General features: G+C 31.9%; 2 protein-coding genes and 1 non-coding gene across 3 annotated transcripts; 2 read left to right on the forward strand and 1 right to left on the reverse strand.

Moving 5' to 3' along the window:
* The first annotated feature begins 2,927 nt into the window (after nt 1-2,927).
* On the forward strand, nt 2,928-4,325 carry LOC105107545 (phragmoplast orienting kinesin 2-like). The gene is made up of 3 exons (XM_011001509.1): nt 2,928-3,243; nt 3,811-3,869; nt 3,933-4,325. The coding sequence occupies exons 1-3, from the start codon at nt 3,019-3,021 to the stop codon at nt 3,985-3,987; spliced, it is 339 nt and encodes a 112-aa protein (XP_010999811.1). The 5' UTR covers nt 2,928-3,018; the 3' UTR covers nt 3,988-4,325.
* Nucleotides 4,326-4,873: 548 nt separating this feature from the next.
* On the forward strand, nt 4,874-4,945 carry TRNAW-CCA (transfer RNA tryptophan (anticodon CCA)). The gene has a single exon. It is a non-coding gene; the product is annotated as a tRNA-Trp (tRNA).
* Nucleotides 4,946-6,842: 1,897 nt separating this feature from the next.
* Nucleotides 6,843-11,120, reverse strand: LOC105107554 (serine/threonine-protein kinase SRK2E). The gene is made up of 9 exons (XM_011001521.1): nt 10,379-11,120; nt 8,874-8,948; nt 8,666-8,767; nt 8,503-8,556; nt 8,316-8,408; nt 8,080-8,172; nt 7,842-7,946; nt 7,663-7,761; nt 6,843-7,385 (listed from the first exon to the last, which is right to left on the reverse strand). Exons 1-9 carry the CDS (start codon nt 10,553-10,555, stop codon nt 7,095-7,097), a joined length of 1,089 nt encoding a protein of 362 aa, XP_010999823.1. The 5' UTR covers nt 10,556-11,120; the 3' UTR covers nt 6,843-7,094.
* Between the last annotated feature and the right edge of the window lie 7,180 nt (nt 11,121-18,300).

Raw genomic sequence — 18,300 nt, forward strand, 5'->3', positions numbered from 1 at the left:
ATCCAACTATTAATTCTCCCAATTGAGTCCCCATCTACTGAAATTCAACTCAATTAACGCCCAGTGTTACCACGGTCAATAAATCCCTTATTGTTGCACGTGCCTTCAATTTAAGCTTTATTTTAGTGCCAAACCTGGGCTTCTTTTCTCATTAAATACCACACCTGTACGCTCCTAACTCTCTTTACAAACAAAAAGAGTTGTAAGCCCTTTTAAAACTGCATGATTTTTTGAGGGCTAAGAAATCTTTGTTAATGAATTTTTACACCAAAATGGGGGGTTAATATATCTCTTAACTGTAGATAATAATGGGGGTTAATGGAGTCAATCTTCAGCAAACGGGGCCTCAATTGGGACAACTAATAGTTGAAGCACTCACTCGGGAGATGCACGATAGTTTGAGGACAGATTCCGACCTTGCCCTGCACCCATTATGAATAGAATTGCCAAATAATTGAAATGGTCCCCATTCGACCAACCAGCGACGTGGCTTTGCAGGCCATGCTAATTGACCGATGGCCACTAAACCTTTTGAGCTTGCATTGCCAAAAATTAATTATTTTTTTTTAGTTTTGTTAAAAAATATTTTTTTAAAAAAATAAATTATAAAAAAATAAATTATTTTCTGATATTTGATAGCATAATAAAAAATTTATTTAAAAATACTTTTCAATATTTAATTATGTCATAGAAAATAATTTATAAAATAACTATTAATATTTTATTTTTTAAAATTTATTAAAATAATAAGAAATAAATCTTATAAATTAAAAAGTTGAATGAGAATAAAATTGAAAAAAAATATAATTTTATAAATTATCTCAAATAAAATAAATAATAATCAAAATAATAGAAATCAAATCTAAAAAGTAAAAAAATAAAAGATGAAGAAATTAAAATAATAATATTTAATATTTCATAAATTATTTCAAATAAAATAAACAACAATTAAAAGAATGAAGATCAAATTTCATAGATAAAAAATTTTAATAAAAAAATGATAAAAAAAAGAGTAAATAACAATTTTAAAAATAAGAAGCAAAATTAATATAAAAATTAAATTTTAAAAAATTAAATTAAAAAAATATTCAAAATAAAATATATATTATAATAAAAAATTTAAGAATCAAATCTAATATAATAAATAAATAATATAATATTTCTGGATTTCTCATAATTTCCAAAAAGTATTTTTCACTCAAATTTTATAAAAAAACACTTTTTTAAAAATTAAGTTAAATTATTTTTTGACTAGAAGATATTTCTTTAATCAACTTTTTTAATAATAAATAAAAAAAAATTAAAAATTTTATTAAAAATAACTGTTAAAAAAAAACTAACATAACCTCCGACTAAAACCTGGAATGCTAGCTGAGCTCGTTGCCTTCGTTTCAATCAAATCAAAAGAATAATAGCAAGAACGTCTAGTATAGTTTAAAAGCTGTTTAAAGTGGTGTTTTGGAAGCTGTTTCAACTACGCTACAGAATGAAAATTTGGGATTTAAAATATATATTTTTTATCCTTTTATTTTTTAAAAAAAGCATGGATCCCCGCGTAAATCTACATGGTAAACATCGTCTTCTTCTGATCCAGTGTGAGCTCTCTATCATTCAACTAAAAAATATCGAGGCCCATAAAAATACGAAGCCCATGCCCAAGAAATACAGCACAACAACTTCCAAGTCCAAGCAGCTAGCATGCTGAAAACCAAATAGGCTAGCCGTTGAAATTCAAAAGCACATGCCCTTTAACGATTCCCGTTGAAAATATGGAGGGGCATCTGAGTGCATAAAAGAGATCGAATGCTTGGAATGTCATGCTGCAGAGCTAGTCTCTGACAACATCAGTTCTAGGCCGAGTCATTGAGGAAGGATGATATTCTAAAGGGACTGTTATTTCATCCAAGCCTGTTGCAGGGGTCTGCATCTAACACTAAGGACCAAAAGGATAAGCTCAAGGAAGCGATAGCTTCTATATATGGAGGCTTTAGAAGATGAGCTGGTTGTGAAATCAAGTGAGCTTGAACAGGCTATTGCTCATCGTCAGTTGCTTGAAGCTCAGCTGGGGAGGGGGAGAGATTGATATGGTATCTAATCTCGAATCTGATTTTCCCAAGGAACAAGTGCCCCTAGCTAGAAAGGCTTTCTCGTGAAAATTGGAGCTGATAACTCAAGTTCAAGAACAGGTGAGAGAGATCAGCCCCAGGTGGAGACTCATAGTTCAGAAGAAAAGCTAGAAAGCACAAAGTCTAGGGCTGAAGAAACTGAAGCTATTGCAGTACTAGAGGCCCAAAAGGTGCATTTTACTTCACATGTATGCTAAGATTACACCTGTTTCATGTTTCCTGATCTTGCTCTGCAAACTTTGTTGACAGATAGCTGAATCTGGAAAGATCTATGCTGAAGAAAAAGAAGTTCAGGCGAAGCTACTTGAGAGATCTGTTAAAGAGCTAGAATGCACCACTAATTTGCTATAAACAGGTTAGTTTTCTAATTTATGGTCGAGTTAAAGCAGCTTACAATTTTAAAATCATTGTCTTATGTAACAATTGTCAGGTTGACTTTCTTAAAGAAGAAGCAGAACGACAAAGGTTGCAGAGAGAAGAGCTCGGAGATTGAGCTTCCTTCTGTAAAACATCAGGTGCAGAATGCTAAAAGTGTTGACACTGGCGTGAAAAGGCTCAGATACATTAGTTAGCTTTGTCTTTTTATCAGATTCTATTGTATGTTTGCTTAGATACTTTGATGTTGCTTCAACTTTTCAATGTAAGGTTTTCTTTCATCTACAGGCATTTGGAGGAGAAGGACAGAGGCCTTGAAGATGCACTGAATCATATACAAATCCTTGAAAGGAATATATCTAACAAAGAAGCAGAGGTAAAGCTCCTTTATTCACCATTTGGTACATTGTTACAAATGATTAAACAGAAGGTAGGCAAAGTTTTATAGTTCTTCCATCTCATATTTCATTTGTTGTATTTTAAGAAATTCTGAAAACAGTTCAAGGCATTGGAAGGCATGGTTGAACAAGTAAAACCTGAGGGCCATTTCACCCACTGCATGAGCTCTTCGTCGAACAAGTCCGAGAAAAATGCTGCCAAGTTCATTTTTTCTGATTCCCCTTTCACATGTATTGGTTTAGGCTTGGCACAACAAATAAAATATGAGAAGGATGAGGACCTTGCGGCGGCAAGACTGCGTATTGAAGAGCTAGAATCCTTAGCAGTTAATCGACAGAAAGAGGTAGGCTTTACACTCCAAATGTAAATCCAACTTGATATTTGTGTCAGATAATGTCTCACAAGAAGATCCTCATGTTCTATTTGCATTAAATGCCAGATTGGCTGCTGCTGAGAGCATGACCCATGATGTAATCCGCGATTTACTAGGAGTAAAACTAGATATGACAAATTACGTGGTAAATTTACGCTGTTCTGCACTACTCTTTTGTTTAATCATGGTTTTTTGGCAATTCAGACCATATATAGAATTGAGACTATGTGTCTCCTTTTTTGTTTTTGGTATAATATATATGATAATGTCAGATAAAGTGCTTAGACATAAAGCTCTTTCTGCATTTAAAAAAGGCAAGAGAAAAACAAAAAACAAAAAGTAAAGAGAGAGTAGTTTTCATGAATGTGTTTGTTCATGTACCTATATGTTAATGACAGTCACTGTTAGATGATAAACAAGTGGAGAATACTGTAGAAAAAGCTCACCTTGGAGCCTCAAGTAAAGGTTTTTTTTGCTTTGGTATTACCTTGGAAACCCACAAGTGAATTCTCTTAATGGTTTCCACTGTCCATATAGGAGCAGGAAGTTATGAAGCTTAAGCAGCAGCTCAGTGAGTTTATTGAGGAGAGGCAAGGGTAAGCATCAATGGTATTATCTTCTTCATATGGAATTTAACTTACCAAGTCCATTTATACCAGCGAGTGTTTGATCCACGTTCTATTCTTTACTGGAAATCATCAAAGGTCTTCCTGAGGGATTAAAGATTGTTGATCTTTCAGCGGTATGCTTTGTGTTCCTGCGTGTTGTCTCGTTTAAGCCATCATGCAATAATTTGAGAATTCAGAGTTTGCTAATGTCAAGTCTTACCTTGTAATGTGTTTAGGACTTCCGATTACGAGATGTTTCTGAGCATGAATGTCGTTTGAGGTATGATTTTTCGGCCTATAGTTTAGGTTGTGGATGGATTTTATTGGCTCACTTGCTTCAGCTTTTCTGCCTAGCAAGAGGTAGATGCAGCTTTTAATTGAATTGTAATGGTATGGTGGCATTGATTCCATAGCAGTTTTCTTTTTCGAGTTTATGAAGTTCGATCCGTTTGTTTGTGCACAAACGGAAGGAAATAAATGTTTTGTTTCTCCAACTTTCCATCAGAATATATTGACAGGATAGTGAAGTTCCAGGGCATTTGATTGCCACATCAATATTCTTCACATGGATGAAATTGCTAAAATTATTTTTATTTAATAATTTAAATTATTAAAATATAATTTAAATTATTTTTTAATATATTTTTTCAAGTAAAATCACTTTAAACTTAAAAATTACATAGATTTATATTAACTTGTACTTGATTTTTATCCAATAATTAAAAACAATGAAATTTAAACTTGTATTTATTTAATTATCAAAACTCTAATAATCTATTAAAAAATTATTTCAACCAAATAATTAAAATTATTAAATAAAATTTTAAAATATAATTTATATTATTTCCAAACCATTATTACTGTTACTCATATCGAGTGTCATGGAAAGGCAGCATGACCAACAATGTGGATAAAGGAGATGCAGACGTTGAATTAAAATTGCGTCATATATATTTGAGTTAAATAAAGAATCTTGGATATCGATATCAACTGGATCTGTGGCGCAATGGTAGCGCGTCTGACTCCAGATCAGAAGGTTGCGTGTTCGATTCACGTCAGGTTCAATTTTAATTTTTCTTTTCGTCTAACCACTCAGACGCCAGGAGGAGGCTTCCTCTTTACTCTTCTTTAGAACAAGCCTGAACGGATATTATTCCTTGTCATCATTACCGTTGTACACCTTGATCTGTATACAATCCAACTCCATTGAATTCCAATTCAATCTCAAAATATATTGGTCTCGTTTTAAATAAATATTTTTTATTCTTTATTTTTCTTTGAGTTCACAATATTAAGAAAAAATTATCACATTAATGTGTCATTAATGCACTCCTCACAATTATTAAACTCGGTTTTGCTCCAAGGATGGATAAGGTAACTCGCTTATTTTTTACTAGATTTCTTTTTAAATTGGTTGGGATATTAACCTACTGATCTGTAAATTTTTGTTATTTAAAATAGTATTATTTTGTTAAAAAAATACTAAAATATTATTTGGTGTTGATCGAAGATGACTACGTAATTCAATCCCTTGGCAGATTCCGACAAATATGGCTCCCTTCGATCTGAGAAGTGAAACCTAGAGAGAGTCATTAACCAATTTAACGGAATCCACAGTACACCTTGGACAATGAAGGCTCCATTTGTCATTATGATCCAATCATCTCTTGAAAAAAAAATAATTTTTTTTAATAATTTTGTATCATTTTAATATTAATATAAAAAATAAATTTTAAAAAATAAAAAATAATAATATATTTCCTAAAAATATATTTTATAAAATAATTTTTATAATATTTCCATGCTTGCACTCAGGACAGCCCCTCTAGCGACTGATTATTGTTATTTTCTTTGAAGCATACGCACACACAATACGCCCTGATCCCTTCACCTATTGTTTTTTTTTTTTAGTTTAATTTTTTAAATAAAATTACTGAAATAATATTTAAAAGTAATTTGATTATGCCACAATTTCCAAATAAAATAAAAAGGTTCTTTTCGTAATATTAACAGTAGTATTATAAATAATTATATATAAAATTTAATTATTAATTAATTTAATTTTTCATAGTCACATTAAATTGAGACCTTTGTTTTTCCAAGTTGAACTTTTCAAATCATTATAAGTTTATATATATAAAAAACTTCAGATAAAGAAAGTATTGTTTTTCAAAATAAGAAAAATAATGAATAAATTTTTTTTTTAATAGAAATAATTTTTTTCCTCATAAATTTAAATCATTTCAATTTTACCGAATTTCTATTTTAATTTCATTAAATTCTTATTGAAAAAACCATACTATTGATGAAAAAAGTAATGATTATTTTAAATAACTAGAGAAAAGTATAAACAATAAAAATAAAAAAGAATTTTGACTGCATAAACACATTTTTTACTTTGGAATTTAAATTTGAGTTTTTATTTTAATAGTAGGCCAGTTAAATAAAAATAAGTTTTGAGAATTATGCCGCAACATTACGCGGGTACCGAAAACTAGTTTCAACTAAAACAAGAGTCCAAGGTCCTAGCTACCGAAGAAATGAACAAGTAGATCTCCAAAATAGTATTAAGCAAAACCACAGAAGGTCAGATCACCAAGTTTTTTCCTCTGATGTTCGGCAACACGAACCATTTTCCTCTCTCTCGCCCTAGCTAAGTTGTCATTCATTGTGAGATGTTTTGAGATGTTAATAGTTTCAGCCAAATCATCCGAATTTTTCTGCTTGCTTCCATACCCCAAATAGTAAAGGAGCCTAAGAAGCTTTGCTGATAAACAGCTTTACCAAGAAATAATGATTGCAGATCACACGCATCCCTGACAAAGATAACCTGGTGTTCCTTTTGCCAGCAGAAGCACTAAAGACAGCCAGCCTAACCCTGTTGCTTTTGTCAAAGACATATCCATACCCTAAATATTCCCACAAAGAAAAAGTTATGGGAAAGGAAATTATAACAGAACAAGCAAGCAATCTGATTCAAGATAGGATATAACAAGACTATTACATGACCGTGTTACAAGGTGTACACAAACAGTATTTTATATGCCACTTGAAAGTGTGGCGACATATCACAAAAGAACAGAAGAAATCCTCTGAGGGTGCTAGCATAACGGGACACATGCATGTAGAAACTGGTCCTCCATTCTTTTACAGTCACTTCACTTTCACAGGCAATCAGCACAGCATTCTAGATAACCCTTCACCAGTAGGCATTCACATTGCATATACTATCTCTCCACTGCTATCCAGGTCAAGCTCAGGATCACTCTCCAAGTCCTCCATTTCGTCATCAATGTCCAGGCTGCCAGTCAAATATTGGTTGAGGCTGGAGGTGCCTGCTGCAGGTATTGTGGCTTCAGATATTATTTGCATTATCTCTTCAATGCTTTGCATTGGTTGATCGGGTTCTTCAAACTCGTTATTCATTGTATTTTCCACCATGAGGTCTGCTGGGAGATTCTTTAGAAACCATTCATGATTCCTAATCTCGGGAATGGTTATCCTCTGTTCAAAAAGGTATTCAAATTAGAAACTTCACCCACAAAAAGTCAATAATAGAGCCATGAAGGGAGGGAGGATGAAGGATTTGGGACAGGATATTGGTGAAGCAAAATACTTAGAGTGAAGAGGAAAGAAAGGACATGCCAGTGAAGAGCAAGTAACATATATCATTTGACGAAAAATAAGCAATCAAAACAATGTTTTTGAGATGGCAAACAGATAATCAATGTAAAAATGTTAACAGAATCTAATTTCAGGAATCAAGAGAGAGCATACTAACCATTGCAGGGTCTGCTACAAAAATTCTTGAGATTAGATGTTGGCATTCAGGTGATATGTGAACATAGTCCGGAATTGAATACTGGACATTTAAAATTCGCTGAATGAAACAACAGGATAGGTTCGTCAAGGTCTCAGCAACGCTCACATAATAAGCTAAGAAGAGAGGTGATACATTACGTGGATTGTATTGCGAAAATTCATGGGCTCGTCAGGGTCCTCGAAAGGGTATGCTCCTACCAGCATAACATATAAAGTCACACCACAAGACCATACATCTGCAATCTGAATGAAAGAATTAACTGCAAGACATCAGTATGACATCAAGTTGTAATGTACACATGTTGTAGTGCGAAAATGACATCCTTGCTCCCTAAGTTCATGCATGTTGAATCAAGTAAAAGAGCAGAAATCCTACCTTGCCATCGTATTCCTTCTTAAGTAACACTTCGGGAGCAATATAGGCAGGAGTTCCAACAGTAGATTTCGGTTGTGAGTGAAGCACAGATGACTGTTAAAAGCAGATACGGACAATATGCAACTATGTCAGGAATTGAACAGGAAAATCTTTACGAATGCTCATCCATGATCCTATAGACATCAAAGAAATCATATTATGGATTTTCAACAATAAGAGCATAAGGATTCTTGTACCTTTGAGTAACCAAAATCACAAATCTTCAATCGAGGTGCTGGGCTTCCATCCAACAATGTATTCTCCAGTTTCAAGTCACGGTGGCATACTTGCTTCACAAAGGAATAAATTAAAACACAACAAATCCCTCATACTTTTTGCTAAAGTAAGAACAATAAACAAAGGCATTATATAGGATTTACTAACCATTGCATGGCAGTAGCTAACTCCTGATATAAGTTGTTGAAAGAAAAAGCGTGCCTGCATCACAAGGCTGAACACATTACACAAAAAAAAAAAATATATATATATATATATATATATATATATATCAGAAGCACTAAAACGTATCTATGTGTTGGGTAAGAACCTCATCCTCACTGAAGCGACCAGCAATACATATGCGCTCAAAGAGCTCTCCACCAGATGCATATTCCATCACAATTGCCAGGTGAGTTGGGGTTAATATGACCTATAGTCGTGTCATTGAGTTATTGAATAAAAACTACCTCTATGTAAAGGGAAAAAAACCCTCTTTGTAAAGGGAAAAAAATAATAAGTTGTAGGAATTGACAGACCTCTTTGAATCTGACAATGTTGGGATGCCTAAGCGACCTGTGGTTAATGATTTCTCGTCGCACATTTTCATCTATCTGTTGCACAGAAAATAAATTAAGGTTAGTTTATCTATTTTTGATTTATTGCATATCAAGTACAAAGATTTCCTGTATAACACCGAGAATGCCAACTCCTAGGGATGGCAATGGTACCCCAGGTCAGGTTTCCTTATATACATACCCTACCCATTACACATGGAGTAAAAGATTTTGATATTTATACCCTTTCCATCGGGTGCGGGGTTTCCATATGGATATCCATTTTATGACTATTATTTATTATTCAACAAAAAAATAAAATAGAGATATATATTTGAATTTTATATATATATATATATATATATATTGAATTAAAAAAAATATAAATGTTCTATATATATCTAGAAAATACAAAAATATATCTTGGGTCGGGTTCGCCAATATCTATACCTTATCCATCACCCATCAAGTAAAGTAATTATCCATAGTAATAAATAAATAAAAATTGTTCATTTAGATCGATACCCATCAAGTTTAGATCAAATTGTCATCCGCTCTACAGTAATTGTCAGAATACAAGCTAAAAATGGATGGCCGATTTCAAGAAACCTAATGGCGAAGACTGGCAAGTTATTTCATATGAAAAGTAACATTCAGTTTCTTCACATTTCTTTCTCTGGCAAATTACTAAACCTATAGCCATGCAGGCAGCAAAAATTCACGGTTATATACAGTTTTGTAAGTCGCAGGTTTTCTAATTTGAAACTTGTGGCCAATATATGATATATTTTTTTTTATTTATATGGGGTGTTCGGGCCAGCTTGCATGCACCACAACTAATCCTCACGGTCCATTGAATACCCTACAAACCCAGTAGGTATATAAGGCACCACGAGGATGACAGGCGTGCACGCCAGAGCTCGAACCCAGGTGCAGTAAAAGGAAACAAACCTCTTCCACCACTAAATCAAGCCCTGGAATGCAATATATGATATTCTTATAGCCTGTCATTGTTCTGCCAAGTTATGTTTTTGCTTCTAATTTTTACCCCCTTATTGATCACATTCATAACAAAATTCGTCAGATCAGGCATCTAATAAGTAAAATCAGTATAAACATTTGATCAACCAAAACCAAAAAACAAAAATTCAAACAATCGCAAAACAACTATAGTCTGTAAACCTAGAAAAAAAGTGAAAGGAGCTCAGTTCAAGTATAGAAATAAAGCAAAACAACTGATTAGACACTGAAGTAAATCGAAACAAAACAAACAGAATTCACACCAAAGAAATACATAAATCAGCCCTCAAGCACGCACAAACAAACGTAAATGATAAATCAATTTAATTAACCGTTAAATTAAGAGTTTCCCATTAAGCTGTAACTAGAAACAAACTTAAGCAAGCTCAAAATCCCAAAATAAACTTCGTAAAAAAAAGGAGTGAAAAACAGACCAAAAATAAATAAAAAAACACAGTAGTACTAACCTTCTCACCTCTCTCGATATACTTAACAGCAACAAGATCATCAGTCTGTTTATCCCTCATCAACCTAGCCACGCCAAAATTCCCTGACCCAATATCTTTCACTAACTCATACCGGTCTCCATCGTGCATAATCGGCAAGTCCATTCCCGGTCCCACTGTCATCACCGATCGATCCATTTCTCCTTATAACTCCCTCTACTTTAAATATATCTCTCAAAAAAACAAGAATCCACGAGAAGAAAAAAAAAGGCTCAATCAATAACTCACATTATCAACATCACTAGAGAAAACCTTTTCCAGAGAGATCGAAATGGAACTATACGTGGACCAAAAAGATTCGATTTTTGAACAAAAAACACGTGAAAAGCTCACCAACCCTTCATGGGTTTTTCATTTTTTTTTATTTTTTTTTTAAATTAGAGAATGGGAGTTGCAGAGATAAAATAGAGAAAGAGAGAGGAAGAGGAGAGAACTTGTGATAAAGTTTTCTTTTTAATTATATCATTATTTTTTCCCTTCCGACTCCCTCTAAAAACTAACTCTTTACGCCTTCTTCCTTTCCTTCAATCTATAAGCAAAAGAAAACAGGGTTTTGTGTCTTTCACTTTGCCTTTTCACCTTCTTTTACTACTCTGGGTGATATCTTTTTTTTCCCCTTGGACAATGATTTTTGTTGTCTAAAAGTTAAGGAAGTTTCATGATACGGGTTTTGTCTGTATGGGGGTGGTGGTAATGAAATGACTCATATGGGTTTGTTTGCAGTTTGGATAAGGTTTAACTTCACAGGTCACGAGGACGAGGGCCGGGTGTTCTGGGTTTAGAAGGAAGGATTCGATGTGGGGAGGAAGACAGTCGCAACTGTGGACTCTTCTTCCTTTTTACTTTGACTCGCCTGCTTTCTCCTTCAAAGCCTTGTGCGGTGATTTTCAAAATTAATTTTGTTTTAATTTGAGGTGATTTATAAGACACAAAAAGAATTTAGATTATTTAGGTTTTAGATTAGAAGATGTAATTTTTATTCAAATTTTCTTATTTATGAATCTCTTATTTCATATAGCCATGGATTTTTTTACCAGCAACATAAAAACTTAAAATAATTAAAATAAAAATTCATAAAAGTTGAGGTGATTTAAATCTAAGGAGGAAAAATGTATTCTTTTATTCAAAAATCCTTTCTCATTATTTATTTATTTATTTTTATTTTAATAAAAAATATATTTTTATCCAAAGTCTAATTTTTTATACCACGCTTGTCATTTTTTGTTTAAACAATAATAAATTTGGGCTATTTTTGTTGTACAAGAAAATTGAGTTCTAGAATATTGTGAAAAAAAATAAATTTTAATTTATTTTTTATTTAAAAACATTTAAAAAACACTTTCTAAAGCTCGATAATTTTAATTGTAACTCTAAAACGTAATCTAATCGGTTTAGAAAACTAAAGAACAAATCAAGTCCTTATTTATTTTTTTAGCATAGTTAGATCAAAATCACCTCAATTAAATATTTTTTTAAGTTGAACTCGTGGACATAAAAATTGATGTTTTCATGGCCAAAATATAGTCAGCAACAAGAAGCTTTTCCCTCCACCTTTGACGATGACTTCATTTGTTATCTCTTAACATACATCAATGAAATATAATAAAAACAAAACTCATGACTAAGAAATAAATTAAAAAAAGTAAATGGATTAAATATGAAAAAAATAAAGAACTCAATTGTATTTTAACTTGAAGAACATTAAATTCCTGCACTGCAATGGCTTCGATATAATGAACAATAAACACACAATTGTTTTTTAATTTAAATTTAAGTTGAATGGATTAGCTTAATTATGTTACTTTGTGGTACTTTCCTCCTTATATTTCTACTTACTTGAGAAGCTAGGGTTTAATGTGTATTGATTATCGTATTATTCGATTAAAAAAAAAGGGGGCAGCTGCCACACTCCTTCTTCAGCCACGTATGCGAATAACAGTTACCACGAACATTGAAAGAGTTTCCTCTCACTTGATAATTGAAAGCCAGTGCACAAAGTACAATTTGACTTGGCATGAACATAGAGCCCACTATTCTGGACAGGACACGTATCCCTAGAAAAAAGTGATTTATGAAGCACGGGACAATCCACCGTGCAGATAGACAACACCTAGAGAGACCATCACCACACAATTGGAGCCAGCTTTTAATTCTAACCCTAGTTAATGATTTAGATATTTTTATTTTCTTATAAGAAAATCATCCAAGTTTATATGTTTTTTAATGATTTTGAAAGGTATGAAACCTTTTTTATCAGATAAAATTAATACTTAATAAAGGTAGCTGCCTGCTCTGCAATATTTGGTAGTTGGTGCAACTGTGTGGCTCATCTTCAAGGGTCGACAGAATGAAATTGACATTCTTAATCTATGCTCCATGATTTAGGTCAATTTGTATATCCAATCAAGCAATCCGAAGGTCCAGCTTGAAGCAAACCAACGGGAGGAGGCTTCGTGTATAAACGAATTCAAACTTTGGCTGCCATTTCATATTTCTTACCACCATAAAAAAAACAAATTAATGGAAGGAAGCTAGCTACACCAAATAGGTTTGTGATCCTGCCGCATCGATCCATGCATGCTCGAATATAAATATATAAGTCTTAACCCAACGGTGGACGGCACGACTTACACCTGCAAGATGGTTAGTGAGGATACAGACAAGCATGTAATGTAATAAACTGCTGAGTATGTTATTGAAGCATGATGGGTTACGTGAATTCAAACTATATCTGTTAGTATTTTTATTGTGGATGGGTGTCACTGGACACTGCTAGAAGGATCCATTGATTGTTTGTAGTATAAAACTACAAATAAAAGCTAGCTCGACTATTAAGTACGATTATAACTTGAGTTTTATAACCTATATATACAATTCAGGTTTAAAAAACTGCTGGTGTTCCGGTCATAGTCACGATATAGGCTGCTGTCTATTTCATACTTGCTGGAGTTTAAGTGAGCACGTTTCCGAATCCTGTTAATTTCCAGCAGGCATGCAAGTAGCCAATTATTGGGCATGCTCGAAAGTAGAAAGTTCTTGCCTCATGGCCAGGGAAAGAAGCTACATTGTCTTCGGGGAAGATGATGATGCAGGGGAAAACTTGAAGGATGACGCGGCTACTTTTGCAATTGGGTATGAATGGTTGTAAAGGTCATGGTTATTAAACCCCCAATGGCTTACAAGGTCAACTTGTTGGTCCTTCTGCAGCAGAATCACCGTTTCCAAAAAACTTATTTTTTTAATCATGTTTTTTTCTTGTTTTTAATTATTTTTTTTAATATCTTTAAATAACACCTTTTGAGATTGTACCAATGACCCAATGACTCGAATCCTTAATCCAGCCAGACTTCAAAATAGATCCGATAACTATAATAAAGGGTTAAGATGAGTAAAATGCTTGTAAAATAAATTCGTTTGAATGGAAAAAATACCCTCCCGTGCTTAAATTTTATGAAAAAGGGAAGGATGCTTGAAATTGCGAGTTAGACAATGCATCTAATAAAAGATAAATAGAATGGTGTGAGGTAGAAGGTATTGCTATTCAACGAAATAATAATAACAATTGTTTTTTAAAATATGTTTTGCTTTAAAATATATTAAAATAATAATTTTTTAAAGAGATTATTTTTTATATCAACATTTTAAAATAATTTTAAAATATTCAAAAATATTAATTTAAAGTAAAGATAAAATAAAATAAAATAAAAATTTTATTTTTTTCATTTTTTTGAAATGTAATAATAAATAAAGTTTTAATTGGGCTCTGAAATGTTATCCGTATTATGTTATCTCAGCTTTGAAAAATATTTTTCAAATAACATTTTCTTAAATGATTTTAAGTTTATTTTTTATAATTTTATTAACATTAAAAATTAAAAAATATAAAAAGATATTTTAATATATTTTTTAATTAAAAAGATTCTGCATTACCAGTCACAAGTATTCTTGATTAGACACCGCACTCCAATATTTGCTTGATTCGCGCTCTTTGGACGGAGCCTAATCATTCAGACCTATCCAAGGCGCATTTGTAGGGCGATGCAAAGATTGTTCCACGTGTATGGAATGTGAGCGAAGCTTATAGACCTTCTACGAATACACGTGTACCCGAATGCATCACATGAATGGTTTCCAGCTGACATCCATGCATGCATGGAAAAGCAACCTAATCTTTTTCTTTGATTAGGTCTTTTTGCAGCAAAAATACAGGAGATGGAGCATTTCTAAAGAACTAGCAAAGATCTCCCGTCCACAACTCAGCAGCAGCATGGCCATCCATTTAAACTGTCAATAAGGTTTTTCACCTTAAGAAAAGCTTTGTAAATTTACAATGGAAACATAAAATATCTATGCTCATGTTCTCAAGAGTCATCATGGCTCATGTCCTCGTGCAACAGCTTATCTATGTGCTGGGAGTTGTATTAACCATAAACACTCCGTTTGTTGGTAGAGAAATTGTTTTTTTTTAGAAAATAAATTTAAGAAAAAGTAAATTTTTAAAAAATAAATTATTTTTTGATATTTAATAGTGTTATGAAAAATAAATTAGAAAATATTTTTCAGTGTTTAATCATGTTATAAAAAATAAAATAAAAATTAATTTATTTTTTAAAAATTTACTTTTTTTTTAAATTTATTTTCTAAAGATAAAACCACTTTTATTTTTAAGTTTGGTTATTATTCCCCTTTTTTTTCGCAGGCTTGAGATGATTGTCCACATGCTTAGGCTCGTATTGCACATTAAACTTTTTCTTGATTTCTGTAGCCACCTTAATAAAAGATTTTGCTTTAAAGGTGGAAGAAGTTTGCTTTCTTTAAGTGCCTCATCGGCTGATATCTCAAGTAACATGTGAGACATAGGCTTAGACCATATGAAGTGCTTCCCCTTGCATTTTTCATTCTGTGTGGAATTCATTTCTACAAAAAAATTACAAATTTATACAAAATAAAATCATATAATATTTAGATTTAATAAAATTCATATAAAAACTATAATTAATATTTAATAGAGAATACATAAGAAATTATAATAAAATCAACATCCACTCCAAATACATAACAAAGATAATACAAACTCAAGCAAGATATAATAAAAACAAACACATATAATTAACACTCAATTACTAGTTTTTTTTAGTATTATAATCATTCCACATGGTTGATGCAATTATTTCTCCTTTTGTTATCTACTCCCTATTCTCTTCCCTTTCCTCCCATTGACTTAAGTTGATTGTTCATCTAATTTTTTTACTTTCCAAATATATTTCTTCCATAAGAAAAATCATAAAGATCAACTTTCATTATGTGATTATGAATAATACAACATGCAAGCACAATATCTATTTGTGTTTTATAAGACCAAAAAGATTTTCCATCAATTGATTTAAAATGACTCTTCAAAATACCAAACCCACGCTCACAAGCGGTTCTCAATGAAGAGTGTCGAAGATTAAATAACTCCTTTTCATTTTCCAGTGAATGTTCTATAAACTCATTCAAGTGATATCAAACTCCACGAAGAAAGAGAAATGATTCATTTTCGAATACCGTAACCAGCATCATCAAAATAATATTTTCCTATAAATTAAAAAAAAAACTATTACTATCTTTATGTAATACGATATTTTATATGTTTATTGCATATAATACATACTTTATTATATACCTTCTGGAATTTTTAGACCATTAGATCTTGATAATGCATCACCTAAAACCTGTGAATCATGTGCATTTCCTTCCAACCAGCTAAAACATGGATAAATTTCAAATCAAAAGTTATAGCTGCTAAAACATTTTGTGTTATTCTTTCTTTTCAACCTCAAAACTTTTCTTAAATCTCAACAGGAATATTTGCAGGAACATGGATACCATCAATTGCTTCCACACAATCCTATATAAATATGAAAAAATAATTTATAACCTTTTCTTCTAGATGTAATTAATTAATATATAAAAATATTAGTATTGTTTTCATACCTTAAAATAAGGATAAAATCTTCAATTATTCATTATCTCTACTAAAATTATATCATTTGGATCTTTAATAAGGTGTTTGTATAACTTAAGAACTGCTTTTAAAACAATTCTAAAGTAACGATGGATAGTTTTAACAGACATATAGTATATACCACTAATAAAACAAAATCTTTGATTTTGGCCTACAATTTATAAGAACACAATTACTTACTTCTTAATAGATACATTTTGAGTTGATCGTAATAGGTTACGACTGTGAGAACATCACACAATCTATATAAGACAATAGGTTTCATACGAATTTTTTCAACGTAATGTCTATCACCTCGATTCAAAATGCTGTCAATATAGAATTCTCGTTGAGCAATTGCATTTATACGTGGTTTTCTTGGTATAGAAATTCTATTTCTTTCTTGTTCAATAATAGCTACCCCTGTAGCTATCATAATTATAGTTGCTCTCATATATACTGTATGAATTATCTTATTATCCATAACATGAAAATGAAGTTTTCTGATAATAAAACCTAAAAATTTAGGAAAATAAATATTAAAAAAATGTACAAAATACTTACACAATCAATATAATAAATTATACTCGAAGAAGCTGACAATGTATAATAGTTATGGTAATGATATCTGATTCCCTAAATAAACAAGGTTTTAAAATATATTATTTAAGACCATAAAATTCAATTTCCCGATGATAAAATCCTTTTGAAAATTATACAATTCACAAGTTCATATCGATTAATAGACATTGCACAATGAAATCCATATAATTGCCGGTATGGTCCCATAAATTTATCCATATATAACAAATATAATCAAACACTAATCATGAATTAATCAAAGTAAAATAAAGCAAGCACATTTATAAATATACCAAAATAAAGTTATAACTGTGGAAAAAATCATGATTTTTCTATGGTATAAGTGTTATCCATGTTTTTTATGTTTTTTGTTCATTCCCCTTAAACTTCCTCTCAGTCTTAGTCGATTTCCCCTTTAATTCTCTCCCCTATTTTCTTTGTTCTCTCTTGCCATTCCTTATTCGTTCTTTAAAGTCCTTAGCTTTCTCTCTCGGTTCTCTTTCTCTAATTCTGCTATTTTCTCTTGCCATTCCCTTGTTCTTTCTCTAATTCCTTAACTTCCTCTCTCTGTGCATAAAGAAGCAAGACAAAGATCAAATATTCAAAAGACAGGAGGGCTAGACCTAAAACTCCTTTCCAGTTCTCATCCCTCTCTCCCCTGGCTATATGTACTGATAATGCTAGGAAAGTGAATTAAAAATAGAGCAAGGATTCTCCTCAATAGATTCACTGATTCCCTTCCCCTTTTACTTTGCCTCTCTCTCTTTGTGCTTCCACCTGTACATAATCCCTTGGTTATGTTATGGAAATAGAAGTCTTTTTTTGAGAGGGGAGTGGATATGGTGGCTGGATCCGGGGACAGAAAAACAGGGTAGGGATTGGTTGGGGAAGTTTGGGATTTTTATTTCTTTGTGTTTTTGTGGTTCATCTGGTTACAAATGTGAGCTACCGAAAGTGCAGGAAAAATTATGCTTTTTATGACTTGCTTGTGATGAATTTGGTTTGTTTTTTCTGTGAACTCGCCGAATGTGATGATGCAAGATGAAGAAAAAAATTGGGTACATGAAAAAATTTGACTGGTAGAAGATAAACCACGATGGTTTGTTTGAACAATATGGAAAAAAACACATAGAAATAATAGTTTTTTTTGAAACAGACACAACAAATTAAACAAGATCAAAGGATTTTTGTTATAATTCTTACAAATCTAAACGAAGAAGATAAAAACATAAAGGGAATAATATAGAGAAATTTAAGGAAAAAAATACTTGAAATGAAAAGGAATATCCAATTGTTCCAAAGATATTTAAATGTT

This window comes from Populus euphratica, unplaced genomic scaffold, assembly GCF_000495115.2.
Source record: "Populus euphratica unplaced genomic scaffold, PopEup_1.0 scaffold3.1, whole genome shotgun sequence".
NCBI lineage: Eukaryota > Viridiplantae > Streptophyta > Magnoliopsida > Malpighiales > Salicaceae > Populus > Populus euphratica.